We start from the raw sequence: 26,394 nt of genomic DNA, 5'->3' as shown, positions 1-26,394 counted from the left end.
CTGCCCTTGATAAAACACAGTGGACCAACACCAGCAGCTGACACGGCACCCCAGACCATCACTGACTGTGGGTACTTGACACTGGACTTCTGGCATTTTGGCATTTCCTTCTCCCCAGTCTTCCTCCAGACTCTGGCACCTTGATTTCCGAATGACATGCAGAATTTGCTTTCATCCGAAAAAAGTACTTTGGACCACTGAGCAACAGTCCAGTGCTGCTTCTCTGTAGCCCAGGTCTGGGGAATGCGGCACCTGTAGCCCATTTCCTGCACACGCCTGTGCACGGTGGCTCTGGATGTTTCTACTCCAGACTCAGTCCACTGCTTCCGCAGGTCCCCCAAGGTCTGGAATCGGCCCTTCTCCACAATCTTCCTCAGGGTCCGGTCACCTCTTCTCATTGTGCAGCGTTTTCTGCCACACTTTTTCCTTCCCACAGACTTCCCACTGAGGTGCCTTGATACAGCACTCTGGGAACAGCCTATTCGTTCAGAAATTTCATTCTGTGTCTTACCCTCTTGCTTGAGGGTGTCAATAGTGGCCTTCTGGACAGCAGTCAGGTCGGCAGTCTTACCCATGATTGGGGTTTTGAGTGATGAACCAGGCTGGGAGTTTTAAAGGCCTCAGGAATCTTTTGCAGGTGTTTAGAGTTAACTCGTTGATTCAGATGATTAGGTTCATAGCTCGTTTAGAGACCCTTTTAATGATATGCTAATTTTGTGAGATAGGAATTTTGGGTTTTCATGAGCTGTATGCCAAAATCATCCGTATTAAGACAATAAAAGACCTGAAATATTTCAGTTAGTGTGCAATGAATCTAAAATATATGAATGTTAAATTTTCATCATTACATTATGGAAAATAATGAACTTTATCACAATATGCTAATTTTTTGAGAAGGACCTGTATATGTCATTCCCAAGATGAATTGACGCTGTATTGGCCGCAATAGGAGGCCCTACAGTATACTAATAAATTATTGTGGTCTAAAACCAGGTGTTTCAGTTTCATTGTCCAACCCCTGTACACCTCAGCTTTAACATTTTTGACTATTCAAGGAGAGCAAGTTGAAGACGTGGAGTGCTTCAAGTATCTGGAGACACAGATGGACACCTGTCTGTCCAAAGGCACTCTGACGTTCTCACCTCTCACACTACAAATCAAGCTCGCAAAATAATTGGTTCATCACACATTTCAGTCCCATCTGTGCGAGACTGAACAGAGGAACCGTCTCATCCCCTCCATTACTCATCTAGTCTCCTCCCATTAGGCTGGAGATACAAAGTCCCACTGGGCAGCATAGCGATACACAAAAAAAATCATTCATTCCAGCAGCAATTAAACAGCAGGAGGATTTCAAAAACCTGTTAATGATTTTATTTTTTACAATGTGTGTGTTCTATGTTCATCGTGGTGTATTTTTTTGTATTGTGTCTCTTTTTGAATGTTCTGTATGTGTGTGTAAGTCGATGTAGAGTCCTGTCTAAAACAATGCAGGTATAAACATTAAAACACACTGCGGAAGAGTTGCTCACAGCAGCAATGTACATTTACAGGTCAAAGCAAAATAATTAGCTAAACCACATGTAAAAAAAAAAATAACTAAAGGACCCCCCACTAAAAACAACTTACTTTGGTCTGTCAGTAGAGTGATGGTCTTTAAACTAGATTATTCACCTTTACATTCTCCTTCAATGAAACATCTGAGATGATCAAACACTGTGGTTAAATTTAACATTTAAAATGCTTCTCTGTTAGCCCAATACCAGAGTTTTATCCAGCATCAATCCTGTTTTTTAGTACAGCCCTGTAGCCCAGCCCAGCTACATTGGAGTATCGGCATACTTTAGGAGAGCGGTCCAATTTTATATTCTTCTGCTTGTTTGTGTCCAGTTTTCACGTCATCTAATTGCAAACACCTGGAGGTCTTTTTTTGAGATGTTTTCTGTCTCGTTCTATGGATTTTCATCTGAGCTGGAGGAGCTCGGCAGTAGAACACACTCCTTCCTTCGGCTTCTTTTCCGCCTCCTCTTTGCAATTTTCAGCCTCCTGCGTATAACATCTAGAAGACAAGCACATCACAGTGAGCACTCATTCCAAGCAAAAGCTCAACATGGTGATCAGACTCCAACATGGTGTCACCCACCCGCAACGCTGTCGTAGTCCTGACGCGGGTCGTGCCAGTACAGGCTGGGTGTGGTCCTCCAGTGGTGGTACAGGCGAGTGTGAAGAATGGACAGTGTGAGGAGCACCAGGAGGAAGCCCAGTGCTGCTGCAGCCCATACTGCTTCATCGGTCATGGGGGTCCTTTGCAACCCAAAGTTGAGTGTAGCGATGCGGCTCTCTGCTCCTGAGGTTTCAGGGCAGTCACAGAGTTCGCCTACTTTGCAGTCAGAACAGTCGTTGCTGCTGGACTGCCTGTCGATTTCCAACTGGGATTTCTGCTGCTGATGCTCCAAAGGGAATTTGGAAGTGGAATTGAACTTAAAGGGCTGATCATTGTGCTTTTCATTACGCTCTACTCCCCTTTCTTCAACATCTACCACCTCATTGTCCTTCATCCTGCCCTGAACCACGAGACTCTTACCAGAGTTTCTCTCTTTCACGCCTTCTGTGACGGAATCTGCACCTTCTGCCTGAGATGAATTGATCTGAAGCAAACTCTCAGCGTTGTGTAAGACCAAATGAGCGGTGGGCAGTGATGTAATATCCTGATGTTGCTTCTGGATCTCAAACTGAGGAGTCTGCCTTGGAAAAGAAGGATCCAAGAGATGGGCATCCTCTTTTCTTTGGGGAATACTTTCATTGATCTGGCTGGAGTCATTTGTCATTTTATCAGCTCTCTTACTAATGTACCGTTTGGCTCCATTTGCAGCTCGTATTTCCCTATTTCTCCTTCCCTCTTTCATTGGTTTCCAGTAATCCTTCTTCATACTAGGTACTGCCCTAGTGGTTCCTCTCAGCAAAGAAGAAATGGTCTGTTTACAGCATTGCCTCACAGAATTCTATGGATGTGAAATAATAGTTACTCATTTGTACCTTGTGTAATACCAAACACTAAAATTGCTATTTTAAATCATGATATATTTTATGTAAATAAACAGAAAAGGAACAAATTCCACCAAATATTTTGACCTTTGTTTCTGCCTTTGGTCCCAGATGCTGCAGGTCTGCTGACTGTGTCAACAGGAGGTTGTACTTCCTAGTTTGAGTCGTGCCATCATCCTTATTTCTAGTGGCTTGTGTCATCTGCAGCCAATCACAGACGTCTGAAGAGGCCAAAGTGGTCAGTTCCAAAGTACGACCCCAGGACACCAAGGCTATTGGCTGAGGAGAACAAACATCACATTTCAAACCTCCCTTCAGACGATTAAACAGAACAGCAGCTCCAGTTCTAAACTGAAAAATAAAACAGTGGTTCACCCACCATGTCTCTGCTGAGTTGTGGGTGTGGAGTGATGATGTGGCCCGGCAGACAGGAGCGAGCCAATCCAGAAAGGAGGAGACGCTCACGGAGCGCCGCACAGGGATGGTAGAGCAAAACAGAGGCGCCATGCTGGAAAAACATGTGACCATTATTTCTCACATTCGTTCAAAAGGGTTCTCTCTGATTTAATGCTCACCAAATGGAGAAACACTTTGGAGCCAAAGTCAGAAGAGCAACGCTGGGATGCATTTCTACAGGTTTTCAGAAGCAAATTGTCTAAAAGTAACTGCAGGCCAGCTGCTCTGAATGTTGGAAGCTTTTGATCCCAGCTCATCTGAAACCCTTCACAGACCATTTCCTAATGCATGTATATAATACTAACCAGATCTGTTTTCACTCCATGGAGGCTATCAGCTGACAGCCACCACCCAAAGATCAGCTCAGTCAACAAATGCATTGCTTTCTTTAAACAGAGGTCAATTGCTACCCAGTGACCTTTGAACCACTGTAAGCCGCTCCCTACCGTACCGCTACTTGGTGCTCATGAGCCTGAGGTGTGAGCATACACTTTGCTGAGTCTGCTGAACATGGTCCAACAAGCAATACAGGTCTTTCTCAAAATATTAGCATATTGTGATAAAGTTCATTATTTTCCATAATGTCATGATGAAAATTTAACATTCATATATGTTAGATTCATTGCACACTAACTGAAATATTTCAGGTATTTTATTGTCTTAATACGGATGATTTTGGCATACAGCTCATGAAAACCCAAAATTCCTATCTCACAAAATTAGCATATCATTAAAAGGGTCTCTAAACGAGCTATGAACGTAATCATCTGAATCAACGAGTTAACTCTAAACACCTGCAAAAGATTCCTGAGGCCTTTAAAACTCCCAGCCTGGTTCATCACTCAAAACCCCAATCATGGGTAAGACTGCCGACCTGACTGCTGTCCAGAAGGCCACTATTGACACCCTCAAGCAAGAGGGTGAGACACAGAAAGAAATTTCTGAACGAATAGGCTGTTCCCAGAGTGCTGTATCAAGGCACCTCAGTGGGAAGTCTGTGGGAAGGAAAAAGTGTGGCAGAAAACGCTGCACAACGAGAAGAGGTGACCGGACCCTGAGGAAGATTGTGGAGAAGGGCCGATTCCAGACCTTGGGGGACCTGCGGAAGCAGTGGACTGAGTCTGGAGTAGAAACATCCAGAGCCACCGTGCACAGGCGTGTGCAGGAAATGGGCTACAGGTGCCGCATTCCCCAGGTCAAGCCACTTTTGAACCAGAAACAGCGGCAGAAGCGCCTGACTTGGGCTACAGAGAAGCAGCACTGGACTGTTGCTCAGTGCTCCAAAGTACTTTTTTCGGATGAAAGCAAATTCTGCATGTCATTCGGAAATCAAGGTGCCAGAGTCTGGAGGAAGACTGGGGAGAAGGAAATGCCAAAATGCCAGAAGTCCAGTGTCAAGTACCCACAGTCAGTGATGGTCTGGGGTGCCGTGTCAGCTGCTGGTGTTGGTCCACTGTGTTTTATCAAGGGCAGGGTCAATGCAGCTAGCTATCAGGAGATTTTGGAGCACTTCATGCTTCCATCTGCTGAAAAGCTTTATGAAGATGATTTCATTTTTCAGCACGACCTGGCACCTGCTCACAGTGCCAAAACCACTGGTAAATGGTTTACTGACCATGGTATCACTGTGCTCAATTGGCCTGCCAACTCTCCTGACCTGAACCCCATAGAGAATCTGTGGGATATTGTGAAGAGAACGTTGAGAGACTCAAGACCCAACACTCTGGATGAGCTAAAGGCCGCTATCGAAGCATCCTGGGCCTCCATAAGACCTCAGCAGTACCACAGGCTGATTGCCTCCATGCCACGCCGCATTGAAGCAGTCATTTCTGCAAAAGGATTCCCGACCAAGTATTGAGTGCATAACTGTACATGATTATTTGAAGGTTGACGTTTTTTGTATTAAAAACACTTTTCTTTTATTGGTCGGATGAAATATGCTAATTTTGTGAGATAGGAATTTTGGGTTTTCATGAGCTGTATGCCAAAATCATCCGTATTAAGACAATAAAAGACCTGAAATATTTCAGTTAGTGTGCAATGAATCTAAAATATATGAATGTTAAATTTTCATCATTACATTATGGAAAATAATGAACTTTATCACAATATGCTAATATTTTGAGAAGGACCTGTAGCTGAGCTGTAGTTTGTGCTCCTTATAAACGTATAAAAAAAAAAGAAATCAGTAGAACCACTTATTTAACAACTCGTTCAAGTGCCTGGAAAGTAAATCCTGCCCGGTTTGTTTTTGTTTTCTAATTTTTTACCCACTTTTTTAAAAAATCATATAGTAGACTCAAATCAGGTAATAGAAGAGTTAATCTCACACTGAAAAACTGCGGAAAATCCAACAATTAAATTGAATAAATTTTATAAGGGAGGAAAAAATGGCTACGTTAAGAAAAATAATCAGAATTACTGTTGCCACACCTACTGGCACCCCATCCGAAAACAGACATGATGTGTTGTCTAATGAAAGCTTTTAGCCTACTTCATGTTGTCAGACAGGTTCTATTCAAGTGATTTCTTCATCATGAGTCTGGTTCTGGCAGTAATCAGACCCGAGTAAGATTAAACTCCGCTTACTAAAATGGTGGTTATCTTTGATTCATCTTTGACATTGAAATTAGTTTAAACCTGAAACATTTAAGTGTGACAAACAAACTAAAGAAATCTGCAAGGGTGCAAATACTTTTCTTACTGCGCTTTTTGTAACGTGAGGCGTTCTATGATAGTTATTGTAAACGAATCAGTCAGAAACACAAAGCAGACCAGAATATCCATCCCCTCTAATTAGTTTCCTTATGTTTCTTTTGGGATTTGTCACCCGCAGATGATGTGTCATCTGGCTGATTTATGTGATTACATTTCACCTCTTTAATCTAAAATCCCTCTTGAGAGAAATACAGGTCCTTCTCAAAAAATTAGCATATTGTGATAAAGTTCATTATTTTCCATAATGTCATGATGAAATTTTAACATTCATATATTTTAGATTCATTGCACACTAACTGAAATATTTCAGGTCTTTTATTGTCTTAATATGGATGATTTTGGCATACAGCTCTTGAAAACCCAAAATTCCTATCTCACAAAATTAGCATATTATTAAAAGGGTCTCTAAACGAGCTATGAACCTAATCATCTGAATCAACGAGTTAACTCTAAACACCTGCAAAAGATTCCTGAGGCCTTTAAAACTCCAAGCCTGGTTCATCACTCAAAACCCCAATCATGGGTAAGACTGCCGACCTGACTGCTGTCCAGAAGGCCTCTATTGACACCCTCAAGCAAGAGGGTAAGACACAGAAAGAAATTTCTGAACGAATAGGCTGTTCCCAGAGTGCTGTATCAAGGCACCTCAGTAGGAAGTCTGTGGGAAGGAAAAAGTGTGGCAGAAAAGGCTGCACAACGAGAAGAGGTGACCGGACCCTGAGGAAGATTGTGGAGAAGGGCCAATTCCAGACCTTGGGGGACCTGCAGAAGCAGTGGACTGAGTCTGGAGTAGAAACATCCAGAGCCACCGTGCACAGGCGTGTGCAGGAAATGGCCTACAGGTGCCGCATTCCCCAGTCCTGGGCTACAGAGAAGCAGCCCTGGACTGTTGCTCAGTGGTCCAAAGTACTTCTTTCGGATGAAAGCAAATTCTGCATGTCATTCGGAAATCAAGGTGCCAGAGTCTGGAGGAAGACTGGGGAGAAGGAAATGCCAAAATGCCAGAAGTCCAGTGTCAAGTACCCACAGTCAGTGATGGTCTGGGGTGCCGTGTCAGCTGCTGGTGTTGGTCCACTGTGTTTTATCAAGGGCAGGGTCAATGCAGCTAGCTATCAGGAGATTTTGGAGCACTTCATGCTTCCATCTGCTGAAGAGCTTTATGGAGATGAAGATTTCATTTTTCAGCACGACCTGGCACCTGCTCACAGTGCCAAAACCACTGGTAAATGGTTTACTGACCATGGTATCACTGTGCTCAATTGGCCTGCCAACTCTCCTGACCTGAACCCCATAGAGAATCTGTGGGATATTGTGAAGAGAACGTTGAGAGACTCAAGACCCAACACTCTGGATGAGCTAAAGGCCGCTATCGAAGCATCCTGGGCCTCCATAAGACCTCAGCAGTGCCACAGGCTGATTGCCTCCATGCCACGCCGCATTGAAGCAGTCATTTCTGCCAAAGGATTCCCGACCAAGTATTGAGTGCATAACAGTACATGATTATTTGAAGGTTGACGTTGTTTGTATTAAAAACACTTTTCTTTTATTGGTCGGATGAAATATGCTAATTTTGTGAGATAGGAATTTTGGGTTTTCATGAGCTGTATGCCAAAATCATCCGTATTAAGACAATAAAAGACCAGAAATATTTCAGTTAGTGTGCAATGAATCTAAAATATATGACTGTTAAATTTTCATCATTACATTATAGAAAATAATGAACTTTATCACAATATGCTAATTTTTTGAGAAGGACCTGTATGTGGATTTCGACAGGTTTGTTCAGACAACATCCCACTTGTACCAGTATCATCTCTTCTGGGATCTGGGAGTTAAAAAAGCCAGTCTGACCGGCCAAGACTCTAATCCGTATGATCATCTGTTGAGTCAGAAAGTACAAAAACTTCCTGGCTAAGCTAAACTTACCTCATGGTACAGGCCCGTGGTTTATGTTACTTATTTTCCTTTTAGCTTAACTGGGTCACTAATATCCCATCACTACTTGTAAAATTCCTGATATTCAAGGAAACCTAAACTCAGCAGTAGAGTCCAGTTGGGTAGAAGGTCATAATTGGAGCTTAAGCATCACAGCAACAACACCGTGTCTGGGTCTTATTTCCAGTTTTCTTGGATGAAACTCCCAAAGGTTTTGTTCATTTTGTAAATTAAGATCTGAGTGCAACACTCAGATCACGTTTACACGCCAGGATCACATCACAACACAAGGCGCACCAGCCGATAGAAGGATATCGCTTTGGTTTCTATTTCACGTTACATTTTGAGGTGTTCATTGTTGTGGTGTAAATAAAAACAGTAAAGTGATGATTTTTTTTCAGCTTTTGCTGATTTATATGGACATTTCTTTTTAGTGCATCCTGCAGTCTGTGGTCACGTTACATTACAGCATAAAATACGACAATAAAGCCACATTTTTCCCACAACAACCACTCTAAATGCGTCTAAATAGATGACCGAGAGCACTGTGGCTATTTTATTGGACTGGGGTCAAACCACTTGGCTGCAAGCTCCTGCAAAATGAGGGACGAGCAACAGAGACAGAAAAACACTTAAAAACGCTGGATTTGGACACTTACGTGCAAATTATTGAGCCACCGCTGAGGAGGGCAATACAAATACTCTCCACTCTCTGTCATTACTGGCCTGAATGCTCCACTAAAAAGGAAAAAAAAGTGTGACACATCACCACTAGGTAGCAAATAACTGTAAAGTGGAAGGAAAATCATGATTTTCTGTTTTTTTTTTTTTGTCCCGAATCAAATTTGAAAAGTGTGGCAGGCATTTTTATTCAGCTCCACTGAATCAGAACTTAGTAGAACTACCTTTTGTAGCAGTTACCGCTGCAAGTCTTTTGGAGTATGTCTACCAGCTTTGCACATCTACAGACTGACAGCTTTTGTCATTCTTCTTTGGTAAAACATTTAAGTTTGGTCAGATTGGATGGAATTTCTTTGAACATTAATTTCCAAATCGTGCTACAGATTATCAGCTAGATTTAGGTTTGGACTTTGACTGGGCCGGTCTAACACATGAACCTGCTTTGATCTAAACCATTCCATTGCTCCTAAGCTGTATGTTCAGAGTAATTGTCATGCTGGAAAGTGAGTCTTTTTCCAGTCTCTAACAGGTTTTCCTCCAGGATCATCCTTTATTTAGCTGCATCCATCTTCCCATGAATTCTGAGCAGCTTCCCTGTGCCAGCTAAAGAAAATATGGATGGTGTGTTCAGGGTTATGTGCATCAACAGGTTTCAACCACACACGACAATTCATGTCCTATACATGGATTGTCCCAATTTACTTTCTTCCAGCCACTCCTCCATAAATTAATATTTTTCATTTATTTATTTCTTTATTAGATATCATGCACTTTTAGAAGTGCCCAGCCTGAGATACACAAAAAAATAAAATAAACATTAGGCAGACATCTACATACAATATATTAAACTCAATATGTCCTCTTACATTGAAGCCAAGCACTCAACAAAAACTGAACCAAATAAAATGGCTTATACGTAAATACTTGAACTTATCCTCATCTGACAGTGTCAATAAATGTACTGCAACATTTGAAAAGTTACTAAATAGTTGCCTTCTCAAATCATACTAAACAGGACAGTAAAATGCAGAATGCAAGTCATCATTTAACTGGCATAAACAACATGTCCGCTCCTCCTCTGGAACAGAGTGAAACCGTCTGGTCTCCAAAGCCAGAGGCAAAGTCCCAAACCTCACCTGAGGACACACTGATCTCTGAGCTCTAGTTAGATTTAGTGTAACATAAGGCTCAGGACCAAAATGATCTTTTATCAGAAAATAGGTTCTCAGCTTTGGCTTATATAAAATTTCATTTGACCATTTTTGTTTAAACATTTCCAAATAGAATTCTTAGATTTTGTCAACATTGCATTTCAGCTTATTTCTGTAGATAAAGTGGAAATCTGCATTAGTAAAGATGTTTTCCATCTGTGTGCTCCAGGTATATTTATTAGACACGTCCCAATTAAATATGAGTTTGGTCAATCTTGAGTCTGACATGTTGATAAGCCTATTCCATAACCTCAACATGGTTCCCAGCCCTTATTTCCTTATGGCTCTCGGCTGAACTTTTTCACAATGGGTTTGCTAACAGTAACCCCGGACGACGCCCGCCCCATAATCCCACACAGGACAAACACAGGATCTGTACAGTTCAGTATAAGTTTTATAACCCAGATCACAACATGCCTTAATCTTATTTATAACAGCACCTAAGGCTCTACCTGCTGACTCAGACAGTGCTATAATCCCTACATTAAAAGTGAGAAGTTCATCTAAAATAAACCCAAGGTATTTCTACTTTTCAGAAAAGGATGAAGTTATGGCACCACAACAGAATTCAATCCTTGTCAAAGCATGATTACGCTTTCTAAAATGTATAACTTGAGTTTTATCACTGTTTATCTTTAATCTGGCCCCTATAAAGGCCAGATTTGTGAGGTGGAGGACTATTAGTTGTCCTGCCCATTGATTCTTCCCCCTGAGGTCTTGATCTCTGGAGCTCCTCCAAGGTTACCATTAACCTCTGACTAATGCTCTCCTTGCCAGACCTGGAGGTGCATGTGGATGTTTTGCTGTTGCATACTTTTTCTATTTTTGGTTGATCGACTGAACAGTTCTTTGTGAGATGTCCCACTTTAATCCTCTCCACAACTTATCCCTGGCCTGTCTGCTGTGTCATCCTTGGTCTTTATGATGCTGTTTGTTCACTAATGATCTCAAACCTCCAAGGCCTTCACAGAACAGCTGCATTTATACTGAGATAACTTTACACACAGGTCCACTATATTTACAAAGTAGGTGACATCTGAAGGCAGTTGGTTGGAGTGGATTTTATTTCCGGGAATCGAAGTAAACAGGGTTGATGGCAAATGCAAGACATTTCATAGACTTTCCATATTTTTATTAGGAAACAACTCTTCCTTCCACGTCACCATTACGTGCTGATTTGTCTATCACATAAACTGCTTTGAAATTTGTAATTGTAAAAAGTGACATTTTTTTCTGAAAACGTTCAAGCAATCACTGCATGTGTGAACACCTACCTGTTAGGAATGGTGTGGTTGTAGGGGATTGGGTAATCCATGCATACTTGCCTGGCTGTCTATGGCAAAAGAAATCCAAATAAATTATAGAATTTTAAATACTTGATGTAAACTATGAGACAAATTCAAAGATACTTCAAGTTTATTCGACTGAAAAGGGGGAGGCTTTAATTAGCTTCTATAACTAAGGGGATGCTTAAGGTGTACCTCACACTTTTTCCCTGTGAGCCTGTGTTGATACAATGTGTTATCCCACTCTGCTTTGGGTTTTAGGTGAAGCTGAGGGACTTTCTCATTTAGACAACAATAAATGTTGCGGAGGGAAAGTGCTCGGTGAAGTGTCTACTCACCTCGGGGTCATACACGGTGTCAATACTCGGAAGTCCCTGTAGATAGGAATAACAATGAACCTATTAAACTGCTGACAGAGCATCCTGTGTAGCATCAGATCTGACATGCACAGCACTGCAGGCTGAAAGGTTTCTAGAGGTGAAGTATGTAGAGTCAGCTGGATATCCAGAGTGTATCATAGTTGCTTCCTCATGATTGTTTCCACTTCCAGACACTTGCCTTCAAACACACCCTACCTCACTGGGTCACATCGATAATGAATAACATAGATCATGGCAGGTATGTCTGCTGTATCCATGGTTACCTGAGTAAACACTGGCTGAGTAGCGATTGGACATCCCCAATAAACAGCATCTGAAGGCAGGTCTCTGTCCAAATGAAGCTAACACACACACACACACACACAGATACAAAGTAAATGATTACAGGCCTACAGTGACTGAATACGTCTCTTGTTCATTAACAAACAAACCTAGCATCTGCCATAAAGCTATAATAACACAGCCGTACCTTTCCGTTGTCACATTCTGGCCCCGGAGACTCGGAGGCACCGCACCGACCCAAGGCGAGCCACAGCGCCGCCAGCAGAGGCGCTGCCAGCGGCGGGGAGCTCGCTCTGCTCGGCATGGTGAAGTCCAGTTAGTCAGTCATGGAGGTATAAATCCCGCATTTAGCTGGTGGCCACAGCTTCCCTGTAGTCCTCTAACAAGAGACCGCTGACAAAAAAAAAAAAAATCAATCGACCATTTGTTATCCCCAAAACACATTTAGGAAACAAAGCACCATAACAACAGTCGACGTGTTAAGGTCAGTTGAACGATATGTCCTTCCGGTGTGTCTGCTGCTTCTCTGTCCGAAAGTTTTGTCAATTGTTTTTCCTTCACAGAGTAAAATTAACAAGGAACTAAGTGTGAACACCTACATAAGAACTTCACACGGGCAACATACTACAGTTAAGCTAGCAAGGTCACTGAAAGCTGCAATGTCCGCCTGCATTTCAAAATAAAAGCGTCATTTATCAACCCCACAAGCTTGAAGCGTATTTTACATGAGTAAGTCAATCAGTTTTAAACCCAGTTTATTTGCAGAGCGCTTTTCATATAGTAAAAAGTAAAACTGCTTTACAGAAGTTTAAAAACAAAGCCAAGATAAGTTAATCTATATAGCAAATCCATACACAAGGCAATTTAAAGTATTTTACAGGAACATAAAGGAGCTGTGGGAAATTAAATTAAATTACATTGAGGTAATTAATACATTAAACGATTATTACATTATATTAAAAACATATAGCTTAGATTTGATTAAAATAAACTAATAAAATAATGTTAACTCTTCAAAGGAATGGTGAAGAGAAGAATTGTGTTTTTTTTAGTCCTGATTTAAAGAGCTGAATGTATCTGCACCTCCCAGGTTTTCAGGCAGCTGGTTTAAAGCACTATAAAGCCCATTTTTATTTCCTGTCCTGGAAAAACACTGAGTAAACAGGTCTATGATCCCCTGAAGTCTCTATGCAGTTCATACCAGACAATTATCTCTGAGACGTATTTAGGCCTAGGAGCGTTCAGTGCTTCATAAACAGATTAAAACTCACTCCTTTTACAAACAGGAAGCCAGAGCAGTGATTTACGTATTGAAATGATGTGGTCAGCTCTCAGAAGCAGCATCTTGGATGAGCCTCAGCTGTCTGACTGATTTTTTACAGAAACTGGTAAAGACATCATTACAATAATCTAGCCCATTATTTTGTCCTGTTTTGGCAGGGAACTCTATATTCTCATGTTTTTAAAGTGGTAGAAAGCTGACCTAGTGATAGACTATAAATGCTTATTAAAAGTTAGATCTGAGTCCATAACTACACCTAGGTTTCTTGCCTGCCCTGTCGTCTTTAGCCTCAGAGAGCAAAAATAAAAGACTTATTTTATCTGCTTTTAGCTGGAAGAAATGCTGGCCACTCCAATCGCTAATATTATAAACAAACTTGGTCAATATAGTAATTTGCTGATCCAGAAATATAAAGTTGTGTGTTATTAGCATATACATGGTAAGATATGTTATACTCCGTAATCCAAGCAAAGAGGTGCATATATATATATATATAACTATATATATATATATATATATATATATATATATATATATATATATATATATATATATAAAACTAATAAATAAAAGTGATCCAAGAACGGAGCCTTGAGAAGCACCACATATGATCATTGTTTGGTTAAATTCACAGGTACCAAATGGCACAAAGAGGTCCTCTAGTACGGTAATCTAATAATATCGATGCATACATTTTAGATGCATCACTGCTAATGTAACTTAAAACTTTTACCAATGCAGTCTCATTGCCTTGATGTGGTTGAACACCTGAAAGCTTCGAAGGGACATATTTTTTTACCTGAAAGGAATATTTGTTGATAAACTGCCTTTTCCATGAACTTATCAAAAACATGCTCAGTTAGATGATATGTGCCTAAAAGAACAAGCAAGCAAACAATAATCCTAAAATGCCAAAGTTTGCAAATAAAACAATATTTGTTTCACAATGATTAAAATGCCACAAAAACGAAGGAAATATAATAATTATGATCATATTTGTAATGGGAAAACACTAAAGAAAAAACATAAACAAAGCAGAATATGCAGGTGGAGAAATCCTGGACTGGGATGGAGTCCTCCATAACCAAAGGTATGCACCAATGCTTATAATTGACAAATGTGGCTAAAAGGTATTTCTGACTTCACCTGCATTATAAAGGCCTTTTCATGACTGCTTTGATTTGTTGAAAGTACAAAAACTTTGCTGCGTTTCAATTTTGCCATTAAGAGGTGCTGTATCTCTATATCTATAACTGATGGATACACCACTGGGTTAAGGATTTATGTGGCAGAGTTTCTAACCTTGCTTGAATTAATTTATTGTGTGTTATCTGGTTGTGAATCTATTGGATGTAAGGTTGTAGGAAATTGCAGCCCCACAAAACTCATTTGCTTCATTCAGAGTATTGCAAACTCAGTTAACAGAACGAGTAAACAATGATGAAAAAGAGGTGATTTTCATAACCTGGTCATATATTTCTATTGCTGTCAACCAGGTGGAGGGGCAAAAGAGGCAGACCTGAGCAGCATTCAGCAGAGCAAGGCTCAATCTGGAATAGAATGGAATGAAATGAAAGATGATCTGGTAAGTAGGACGAACACACCCACCTTTAAACAAGTTAATTTCATGACACAACACACAAGAAAATTAAATATACAAATTGAGCTGTGCTGGGTGTTACGGTCACTTATTAAGCAGCATCTTTTTTTCTGAATGTTCAAGACTTCTGGTTACAAAGGGAAATCTTTTACACATTTTTTCAGGACATGTATTCAGTTGACAGCTCTCCAGACAGTGATGATGAGGGTGTCAACAAGAAACAAAGAAGAAAAAGAAGCTGACGAAAATGAAGAAGAAGGTAGGTGTTTTGTGAATCTCAGCAAAGCAACACCATGGAAATTGAGGCAGGCTATGTCGGGATGGGTCCTGACAAAACATTTCTCTTCTGCTTGTGTGCGATACGATTAAATCATGAGACTTGGTTCTGCAGTCACTATAGGGTGTGGTCTCGACTGGAAGACGTGTGTGAATAATTAATTGACAGAGACCGGGAAGTATACAGGTCCTTCTCAAAATATTAGCATATTGTGATAAAGTTCATTATTTTCCATAATGTCATGATGAAAATTTAACATTCATATATTTTAGATTCATTGCACACTAACTGAAATATTTCAGGTCTTTTATTGTCTTAATACGGATGATTGTGGCATACAGCTCATGAAAACCCAAAATTCCTATCTCACAGAATTAGCATATTTCATCCGACCAATAAAAGAAAAGTGTTTTTAATACAAAAAACGTCAACCTTCAAATAATCATGTACAGTTATGCACTCAATACTTGGTCGGGAATCCTTTGGCAGAAATGACTGCTTCAATGCGGCGTGGCATGGAGGCAATCAGCCTGTGGCACTGCTGAGGTCTTATGGAGGCCCAGGATGCTTCGATAGCGGCCTTTAGCTCATCCAGAGTGTTGGGTCTTGAGTCTCTCAACGTTCTCTTCACAATATCCCACAGATTCTCTATGGGGTTCAGGTCAGGAGAGTTGGCAGGCCAATTGAGCCCAGTGATACCATGGTCAGTAAACCATTTACCAGTGGTTTTGGCACTGTGAGCAGGTGCCAGGTCGTGCTGAAAAATGAAATCTTCATCTCCATAAAGCTTTTCAGCAGATGGAAGCATGAAGTGCTCCAAAATCTCCTGATAGCTAGCTGCATTGACCCTGCCCTTGATAAAACACAGTGGACCAACACCAGCAGCTGACACGGCACCCCAGACCATCACTGACTGTGGGTACTTGACACTGGACTTCTGGTATTTTGGCATTTCCTTCTCCCCAGTCTTCCTCCAGACTCTGGGACCTTGATTTCCGAATGACATGCAGAATTTGCTTTCATCCGAAAAAAGTACTTTGGACCACTGAGCAACAGTCCAGTGCTGCTTCTCTGTAGCCCAAGTCAGGCGCTTCTGCCGCTGTTTCTGGTTCAAAAGTGGCTTGACTTGGGGAATGCAGCACCTGTAGCCCATTTCCTGCACACGCCTGTGCACGGTGGCTCTGGATGTTTCTACTCCAGACTCAGTCCACTGCTTCCGCAGGTCCCCCAAGGTCTGGAATCGGCCCTTCTCCACAATCTTCCTCAGGGTCCGGTCACCTCTTCTCGTTGTGCAGCGTTTTATGCCACACTTTTTCCTTCCCACAGACTTCCCACTGAGGTGCCTTGATACAGCACTCTGGGAACAGCCTATTCGTTCAGAAATTTCTTTCTGTGTCTTACCCTCTTGCTTGAGGGTGTCAATAGTGGCCTTCTGGACAGCAGTCAGGTCGGCAGTCTTACCCATGATTGGAGTTTTGAGTGATGAACCAGGCTGGGAGTTTTAAAGGCCTCAGGAATCTTTTGCAGGTGTTTAGAGTTAACTCGTTGATTCAGATGATTAGGTTCATAGCTCGTTTAGAGACCCTTTTAATGATATGCTAATTTTGTGAGATAGGAATTTTGGGTTTTCATGAGCTGTATGCCAAAATCATCCGTATTAAGACAATAAAAGACCTGAAATATTTCAGTTAGTGTGCAATGAATCTAAAATATATGAATGTTAAATTTTCATCATGACATTATGGAAAATAATGAACTTTATCACAATATGCTAATATTTTGAGAAGGACCTGTATGTTACATGTAGCCACAACCCTTTGTGGGAGGTAGTTGATGGACATTTTGTGTTCACTGTGTGTATAAAATTCCGGGTGGGATCATAGCATAGTTTCAGTAGGTGTGTAACTTTACTATGGATGTAGATGAGTGTTTGTGGAGTTCCACTCCTTTGCTGCAAGCTACATCCTTACACTCCTCCACCTGCCTTTGGCTCAGCCTTATCCCAGTCTGTTTACTGACACTTTCATTTTGAGTATATTTGAAAACAAAGCATTAAAAGAAGTAACTTCCTTGTATCTTTCTGAACAGAGCTCCAGCTCATCATCATCTTCTTCCTCTTCCTCTTCTTCCTCCTCCAGTAGCTCCTCAGAGAGTGATAGCGAAGTAAGTTGTACACCAGTTTATGCTGGTCAAGCATTTGATTACTGTTTATCTAAAAAGAAGACGACTAACTTTATAACAAAGATATGTCAGCAACACCAAAACACAAAATTAGCTTTTGTAGCCAGCCTCTTTCTTCTGCACCCCATGCACCCTGCACACCTCATAAAAAACAATCACACTCCCCCAGTGAAGCCCTTTCTGCTTAGACAGGTACTCACCTCAGCGTCTCTAATATAGAACTTTAAGAAATTAAACATTGATTTGCTCGACATTATTCAAATACAGTGGCTCTCAAAGAAGTACACACGCCTGGTAAAATGCCTGTTTTCTGTGATCTAAAAGAAACAAGATCATGAAAAATACCTTCAATTACTTTTCTTTGGTGTGTATCCTGTACAACTGAGCTGAAAAACATTTAATGATGGAAAACAAAAACTGCAATGGCCTGGATATCTTTCCACATCTCATTGTGATGCTGAAAATTAAACCCTTCTTCATCCTTAACTTGCTAGCGTGAAGCTTTTGAGTCAAAACTGTCGGGTATTTGGAACGGTTCTTAACTTTAATCGTTTTGAAAAAAACCCAGTTCCATCTCTTTTGGTGTGCTTACGCACCAGACTGTGCTTTCCTGAGGGATGCTCCGTATCATCTACATTAAAAAACTCCACTTTTGATCATATAGTCAGTCAAATGGTCCACACATTTCTGCTCAGCAGCTAACACCGTTAATATTTTTGACAGCTTATGTGCAATGCCTTCAAACACAACCTTAACATGATGCTGAGAAGCCCAACCCATAATAGATCCAGCCACATGGTTCACTGCTGCTACATAGCTCAAAAGGTCTAGTAAGTGCAAAATACTGTGACTGTAGCCCAAACTTCCTTGGCCTATTATTCTTTTTGAGCACATCTTTCCAACTGTCCAGCTCATTACCTTTTAATTCAGTGGTTCAGAAGCGTATTTTGGCTTTTTTGTTCCCATTGGAGATCAGAGGAATTCCCTGCAACTCCTATGCAGATCAAATCGTACCTTTTCATCACAGACACATGTCCTTTGAAACACAAATTTGCAGAATTAACGGAGGCACTTTAAAGCAGTAAAATCTCTTTTTACATCAAACATTCATCTCTTGGGCAATTCGCTGATTGAGTTCCAGAGTTCCACACTAATTGATGTTTGTGAGCTCCTTGGTGGAAAATTTAATTAAGAATCAATTGCTGTGTTAGGCCCTTCGCGGCTGGATTAAGAAGGACGCTTGAGGCAGAGATTAGGTGCAGAGCAACCAGGGGTTTGTTCACCAACATTGGCCAAGATGTCGGTAAACAGGCTTCTCTGCCTGTTTGTTCACACCAACAGGCAGAGAAGCCTGTTCAGCAGGCCACACATGAGGTCTCGGCATTTTCCTCCTTCTCAATCCATAAATGCTCCCTTCAGGCCCCCAGGTAGTCTTTTAGTCTGAACACTGCAGAGGAAGACACAGAGGTCACCTGTACAACAAATACTACATTACCCTTTTAAATGTTAACCTTTTACAACTCTTTCAAAGATTAGTTAAAGCAATACTTGTTATCCATTTGATTGTTTGTTTACAAGACAGGTCTTGATCAGTGCCTGAGAAGAAGCTGCCACAGCAGAACCACAAACAGCAACAATAAAAATACGTTAATCTGTTTCCCAGTGTATGCATTTACTTCAATGCAAACACATTGGCGTTTTAAATATGTTTCAATTACTGCAATGAAGGGCTTCATTACACAGAGTATAAAAAATGTTCCTCCAAGATCTCCTTTTACTTTTTTTCTGCAGTCCAGAAAGAGGCTGTTTAATTCTGTCATAAAGATACAAAGTAAATCCACAGAACAGCTGGTTCTGCAGGTTCAATGACTAAAAAAGTCCACTCGTCTTCCCTTAACAAGGTACTAACCACAGCTGGAGCATTGGATGGCCAATCTGTGTGACTGATCATTTGCTATTTTAGATGTGGAAACACCAAATAAAATGATTGAAATATGTTGCTATAACACATTTATAACAGAGGCCTTTTTAATAAAGATCAAGTGTCTATTATGTGAATAGCAAAAATACAGGATTTGCCATGTTACTATTGTATTGTTCTTGCATAACTAAAAAAAACAGCTTCCTTGTAATTCCTGTCTTGGTCTGACATGTAATAACTGCATGTTTCCACACACTTGTCAATACATTAGGGTAAGTTCTGAAAGAACTGGTTCCGCTGGCTCTCTTCTTTCATTCGGAGTCTGACAAAAGCCATAGAGCAGCAGGTCCTCCATTGTTGTTGTGTTTGTGTCACCACAAATCGGATCATGTTTCTCTTTTGGATTGAGGTGCCACCTTGCTATTAATGATCCTGTCCACACCGAGTACTCTATTGTAATGGAAAAAAATCAAAGCGTGTAGAGTAGAACAGACCTGAGAAGAACTGCGCTGAGTAGGTACTAAACGAAGAGCAGAACAAATTTTCTTCCAGCAATGCCATGAATTTAGCTCTACCCATCTTCCCAAAAATTCTGACCAGCTTCAAAGTTTCTGCTGAATAAAAGCATCCCCCCATCATGATGCTGCCACCATTAAGCATATTGCTGCCGAAAAGTTTTAATTTTGATCTCATCAGATCTGAGAACGTGTTTGTTGTGCTTCTCGGCTTGTGGCAAACAAACTTGGTGGGTACGGATCGATCAGGCCTCTGTGAATTGTTCAACTTATGAGACAACGTTTATAACTTAAACCCTGCTTAAAACGTCTCCACCTCTTTATCTCTGATCTGTCTGTGTTCCTTGGTCTTCATAATGCTGTTTGTGCTCTTATGTTCTCTAACAAACGTTGAGGAGTTCACAGAACATCTGTATTTTTTCTGAAGTTAAATTACACACTACGTTTAAGAAAAATGATGTGACTTCTATAGACAAATGGTTGCACTAGATAATATTCGAGGTAAACAGAGCTGGACTCCACAATTTGCAGGCTTCGTTCTCAAAAAACAAAAAAAAACCTTAAATAGTTTTTTTTCTTTTTATTTATTTATTTCTTGTATACTCGCTTATACAAGCAAAGGCAGAGGTGTCTCCGGCTTTCTTGATAACCAACGTTTCTGAATAATACAATAAAAAGATAACTGTAAAAAATACCATGTTTCAGGACCCGAGGGCCTAGAGGAACAGCTACAAGGCCTCCAGATAAATCCTGCATATCTCATGCATTCAGTATTGCAGCTCATTGGAAGAGATCTGAAGAAGAAAGAGAAAAAGAAGAAAAATGATAAGAAGAAAAAAAAATGAAGAAAAAGGAGGTATAATCTTACAAAGATGAAATTATTGTGATTATATTACAGAAACTAGGTGCCCTTTGAACTTTAACAAATCCCTAACCCATACTCTATCTTAATTAAATATTTATTTTTTTTTTTTCCTTTTGTGTGACAGGATTCGTCTTCCTCCAGTCTATCTTTGACTAAAATAAAAAAAGTCCTCCTAATTACTAACTGATTTTTTATAGGATTCGAGTTCAACTTCTTCAGAGAGCTCCTCCTCCTCTTCTTCATCTGACAGTGAGGAAGACAAGAAGAAGAAGAAGAAGAAAAAGAAGAAGAAGAAGGTTTAGTGTGGAAACATGTCAGATCTTGTAAGTTTACCCTGCTGTATTGGTGCGTATATAACTCATTCGATTTTCCTTCCTAAAGGACTCCAGTTCTTCCTCTGATAGCTCATCTTCTTCATCATCATCATCTTCTGATAGTGAGGATGACAAGAAAAAGAAAAAGGACAAAAAGAAGAAACAAAAAGACAAGAAAAAGGTGTGTTGTTAATAAAAAAGCAGAACCTGACACTTTTTCAAGTTTTTTACTTTTAAGATCTGAATATTCTCTGAAAACAGTAGTATTAATGACACACATCCTGCTCTGGGTGCATCTAGATTCACTCCAGCAAGCTTCTGACCATGTCAGATTCACCAAACAACCTCTCAAGATGATTAATGGTTGGCGCCCTTATTATGATTCATTCCTGTGGCTTATATGTTTAAAAACTTGCAGCTTTTGTACTATTATTTTTATTTTCTGCCTTCCTAGCAACAGTTCGTTGCTCTTTAATTGATTTATTTCTTTACATTTAGATCCTACCTAATCAAATTGGATCTGTTTTCCAGCATGTTTCCTATAATTTACTTTCTGGAGAAAGTATTGATGTTTTTTTTTCTTAATTCATGCAGGATTCCAGCTCTTCCTCTTCTGATAGTGAGAAAGACAAGAAGAAAAAATAGAAGAAAAAGGATACGAAAAAGGCAATTATCTTTTATTTTATTGTACAAGGTTTAAGTTCTCTTTGGAGCAAATAAACTGAATGCCCTAACAGTTCACATATGTAAGACTATGAAGAAAGAGATCATTGGCGCAGCCAGGAGTTAAAAACCAGTTGGATCTGTTAACTGATGTGCTGAGAAACATGACTAACAGCAATAACGCTGGATGAAATAGCCGACCTATTCCTGATGGTTTGCATTTAGCTACATTGCTAATTTCTGTTTTACTTTCCCATACTCACATACAGTACTTACAGTCTTGTCTTTTCAAAGCTCAGGTATATGTTGCCGTTTTTGCGGTGGCACTTTTGTATGAACTAACCTGAAGTGGATTGTTCATGCAATCGGTGGATCAGTTTCCATCGGTTACCAAGGCTTAACTACAAAACCCTAACTCTCTGGAGATCTAAATTCAACGACCTTTTTGTTTATTTTCCACTTTAAATTTAGACATTTTTCATCTGCACATTTACAACTCATCCTTCAATCAGTCGAGCAGTGACAATGGATCAGAATAGTGTTGTAAAGCCTAAGAAACTGAAACAGTTAAAGTCCTGCTTTATTGTTGTTTTAAAATGGTAGTCAAGATGGTAGAACCTAGAAAAATTAACACCCATCATACGTATATCTGCCTTTCTTTTTAATAGCATAATATAACACAATGGTATTAGCAAATAATGCTCTGCCATTACCATACTTATTTTACACAGTAGAATACACAATTTGAGCACCACATGAGTGTGTATATTCTACATCAGTTTAATTAAGGTTAAGCAAGCATTGTGTGTTTCTTGCAGGATGAAGAGCAAAATGACCCAAGTTGTTCTCTTACAGTTGAGGGTGAAAAATGTACACATAGAGAACAAAGAACACATAACCAAATTAATTTAAGTGCATCAATATGTTCAAACTGCTTATGCTTCATGCTGCAGATAATGACACAGGAGCACCGAGCGCTGATGGAGATGCTGACAAGGTGGAAAATATTGATCATACCTGCACACAACATGCCTATGCCAAAAATCATTGCTATATTATTGTTTTTTTTTTTTTTTGCTGGCAAACCAAAGAGCTTACAGCAGCAGGAGAGAGCAAACTCTCCACCACACAGGCCTGTGAGTGCGCAACTCTCTGGGAATTAGTCAGCTTCACAAACAGGGTTGCCATGATGATTTATTTCCAGCAGGGAGAGCACAGCAAGTTGCACAGGTTGAACCTGAGGATGGTCACCTGAGTGATGATGAGGGAGAAGGAGAAAAAGAAGAAGAAAAAGAAGGTTGAAATTGCTCTGCTTTAGCCAACCCCTGCATGAATTATCGTAAGCTTGCTCAAAATTTAGTATCTCAGTGTTTTCAATCATCTTTAGGCAGTTTTCCCCATTTCTTTTAAGATAAACAACACTCATTTAGACGTTAAAATAAATGAGTGACAAATAAATACTATATAGCAAGTGAAATCTAGAAAATAATCCAAAATTGCAACATGTTTTACCAGTGTTCTACCCCATCCCCTCCCGTCCAAAACGTTTCTGGTTACATTAGGAACAGAAAATAAGCCTCAGACACTGGAATAGGTTGTTTTTGGGTGTTGAGAAATCTTAGATTTGGCTTTCCTTTCTCTTTCAACTCTGTCAGGTGGCAAATTATCACCTTCCTCTGCATCTTTACCCACTCCAATATCCTTGGCTCCACCGTCACTACATTTAGAATACATATCTTGATATGCTTCCAAGAGACATTCACAGACCGTTACTGTCATCATACTGATTTGACTTAGCTCCACTACCCTGTCTGTAGATATTCGTGTCACGTACTCCAGCCTTATAAAATAAACTGACTCTTAACTCTAACTCACATAACTGAACCAATCTGCAAGACATATTGTTTATATTACCAAAACTGTGTTACAACAAAAATAGTTTTTCACTGTAGAAAGGTTTACTGAAGTAATTTAAAAAAACACAATACAGTAATAAAACAAATTTCAGGGAAAAAAACCCCAAAAACTGATGCATGATGTCCACCTTAATGAACAGGGGAGCAAATTGCATTTTCCCCTCCACTTCAAATCAATACTTCACCATTTCAACAGTTATAATGGTCCTTAATTCTTCATTGTGGATACCGATATCTTTTTTTTTTTTACTTGCAAAGGTCTCATCCTGTAGAAAGACAGGCCAGATATACATTTTTTGTTAGCACACTGACTGCCCAATGGATGGAAGGGTATGGAGTAACACACGAGAGGATACTTTTTTTCTGTCCATCCAGGATTCTTGTTCTTCCTCCTCTTCATCGAGTGATTCTTCAAGTGATGATGATAAGAAAAAGAAGAAGAAGAAAAAGGACAAGAAGAAGAAGAAAAAGAAAGACAAGAAAAAGGTTAGATTTAATTTTTAAAAAGGCTGTTGAAGTACTGTGTGATGGTTAGGAAACTGAAGTGCAGTTTTTAAATTCTGTGTTCTCATTCAAGGACTCAGTATCTTCTAGCAGTGATGATGACAAGAAGAAAAAGAAGAAAAAAGACAAAAAGAAGAAAAAGAAGAAGAAGGAGGTATTTTATTGGGGAAAAAAACATGTGTTTAGTTTCTTTGAAAGCCAGAGGATGCAGTCAGTGTTGATCTGTTTGTGTTTGAGAAGGACTCCACCACATCCAAATCACCTGATAGCGACAAGGAGAATAAAGAGAAGGACAAGAAGGTAAAGGTAATCCTAAAATGGGAATGTTATCAGGTTGTTGCTCTCCTTTTCCACTGAGTATTTCTGTGGACACTGCTTCTTCATGAGCGTGGTGCCATATACATTACAGGAAAGCCCTGAAGGTGACCAGAGCGCCGAGCCTACACCAGAAGTTTCAGCCTCGGGCGTCAGTGCACCTTCTGCCTACATCGACGGCCAATCCGCTCAGAGTGGCACCGGGTCCTCATCCTTTGTTTCTCTCCCCTCCATTGTGACGACTAATCCTCAGAATCCTTCAGACACCTACAAGTCAACCTACACCAGCACCCACCTGAGTGTCGGAGACAGGGCTCGAACTCCCAGCCCCATGGAGTCCTTGATGGGGAGTCCCAGGAGGTATGGAGATGGAACGACCAGGACCACCACCGCTCTCTCCTCACATGACCTCCTGAGAGGCTCCAAGCCTTACCAACAATAATATGACAGATTGAAAAGGTTACTGATCATACTGTTTAAAAAAAGAAATGGATTACACTTGCAATTAAAAAAAATGTGATCAGCACCAAAGGTGTGTTCTGGCTGCTTTTTAGTTCTGGATTCAAACACGTATATTGAACGTACAAGCAAATAAGACACGGTTTCTTCTCTGTTGGCTTCTTGAGAGTTGGCAGAATGAATAAAATTAAGAGAAACATGTTGCATGTATGTTGTTTGAAAATTAAAATAGGGGAAAATGCCTCATTTTAAAGCATATTTGTCAACTTCATTAAAAAATTCCAAATGTTTGCTTTGTGAAATAAACCTTTGATGTCATTATTGTGAGTTTACTTTGGGTTCACACATCAACCTCATGCCAATCATTAACAAGACTGTGTGCAGCAACATACAGCGCTCTTTTCTCTTAAGATGCATAACAAGCCATAAAATAAATTGATCATTTATTGCAGTAGCATCATCTCAAACTGAACATTTTAGAAAAACTCAACATTTAATTCAGTTATATTTATTAATTGAAGAAAAACTGTTGATCTCTACAAAATCACCAGTGGCTCAATTCTTTGTGACACTGTTTTTTGTACAATTGGCTTTTGTCATTAACGCAGCGCTTAGACTCTTCTCGTCTGGTGTCTTGTAGAAGTATTCATACCTCTTGAATGATCACCTCCAATGTGAAGCAGCGGTAATCAATAATTGGTAAAATCAACTTCGATTACAGCTGCAAATATTTTGGAGATCTCTGTGTCCATCAGCTTTGCACATTTAGAGGCTAACATTTTTGCCCATGCTTCTTTTGATCAAGCCCAGTTGGACTGAATAGTGAAACTGTGATGTCAAATATTGAGTCTGGAGTTTGACTAGACCATTCAAAAACATTGTTTTGATCTAAACTATTCCATTGTAGCTCATGTTTGTCTTTTATATCTTCTGAGAGGTTTTCTTCCAGGACTATCCTGTATTTAGCTCCATTCATATCCCCATCCGCCCCGATTAGTTTCACTATCCAATCTGAAGAAAAGCATTCCCACAGCACTGAGCTGACTCTAAGTGTCACTATAGGGAGAGTGTGCTCTGGGGGATGTGCAGTGTTAATTTTCTGCCACACCTAATGTTTTGCTAGTAAGCAGAGCACCTTCTTACAGATTTATGCTGTGTCCCTTTATGGTTAACTTCCAACACTGGTTTTCTTCCTGCTACTCTTCTATAAAGTCAACATATTGAGTGCACATCTAACAGTTGTCCTGTCAACAGAATCTCCAACCTTAGTTGTGGATCTCCACAGCTCCTACAGAGTTATCAAGGGTCTCTTGGCTAATTCTCTAAAGACTACTTCCCTTGCCCGCCTTGTCAGCTCAGGTGAAGAGCTTGGTAGGTGTTGCAATAATTGTATATAGTTTTATCTTATATTTTTCCTTGTCTTTAACTTTACTATTCGATCTTTATAACCTTTCATGCTGTATGTGTGAGTAAGGATGTGGTGAGTTGTCTGCAGACAAGGATCAAAGGTGTAGCTGGGAGGGAAGCAGTCACAGTTGAGGAGGTCATAAAGAGGGTGGCTGATTGTGCTGAGCAGAAGACACGCTGA

At 40.2% G+C, this 26,394-nt stretch overlaps 3 protein-coding genes and 1 long non-coding RNA gene across 4 annotated transcripts; 3 read left to right on the top strand and 1 right to left on the bottom strand.

The window, feature by feature from the left end:
- Positions 1-1,359: 1,359 nt before the first annotated feature.
- On the bottom strand, positions 1,360-12,655 carry tp53i13 (tumor protein p53 inducible protein 13). Its single transcript, XM_047390607.1, has 9 exons — positions 12,182-12,655; positions 11,976-12,053; positions 11,671-11,706; positions 11,321-11,379; positions 8,814-8,892; positions 3,425-3,553; positions 3,133-3,324; positions 2,144-3,002; positions 1,360-2,059 (listed from the first exon to the last, which is right to left on the bottom strand). The coding sequence occupies exons 1-9, from the start codon at positions 12,296-12,298 to the stop codon at positions 1,953-1,955; spliced, it is 1,656 nt and encodes a 551-aa protein (XP_047246563.1). The 5' UTR covers positions 12,299-12,655; the 3' UTR covers positions 1,360-1,952.
- On the top strand, positions 12,344-17,317 carry LOC124883498. Its single transcript, XR_007042219.1, has 4 exons — positions 12,344-12,478; positions 14,773-14,861; positions 15,041-15,135; positions 17,242-17,317. It is a non-coding gene; the product is annotated as an uncharacterized LOC124883498 (long non-coding RNA).
- Positions 17,318-20,287: 2,970 nt separating this feature from the next.
- LOC124883623 (uncharacterized G-patch domain protein DDB_G0278987-like) lies at positions 20,288-21,680 on the top strand. The gene is made up of 4 exons (XM_047390801.1): positions 20,288-20,626; positions 20,833-20,931; positions 21,017-21,130; positions 21,544-21,680. Exons 1-4 carry the CDS (start codon positions 20,612-20,614, stop codon positions 21,592-21,594), a joined length of 279 nt encoding a protein of 92 aa, XP_047246757.1. The 5' UTR covers positions 20,288-20,611; the 3' UTR covers positions 21,595-21,680.
- Positions 21,681-22,208: 528 nt separating this feature from the next.
- On the top strand, positions 22,209-25,124 carry LOC124884042 (protein PXR1-like). Its single transcript, XM_047391632.1, has 7 exons — positions 22,209-22,223; positions 22,431-22,482; positions 22,566-22,609; positions 23,904-24,014; positions 24,106-24,186; positions 24,273-24,332; positions 24,442-25,124. Exons 1-7 carry the CDS (start codon positions 22,209-22,211, stop codon positions 24,787-24,789), a joined length of 711 nt encoding a protein of 236 aa, XP_047247588.1. The 3' UTR covers positions 24,790-25,124.
- Positions 25,125-26,394: the final 1,270 nt, after the last annotated feature.

This window comes from Girardinichthys multiradiatus, chromosome 18 (genome assembly GCF_021462225.1).
Source record: "Girardinichthys multiradiatus isolate DD_20200921_A chromosome 18, DD_fGirMul_XY1, whole genome shotgun sequence".
NCBI lineage: Eukaryota > Metazoa > Chordata > Actinopteri > Cyprinodontiformes > Goodeidae > Girardinichthys > Girardinichthys multiradiatus.
The sequence above is the reverse complement of the archived record's forward strand: the minus strand, read 5'-3'. Positions and strand labels throughout refer to the sequence as shown.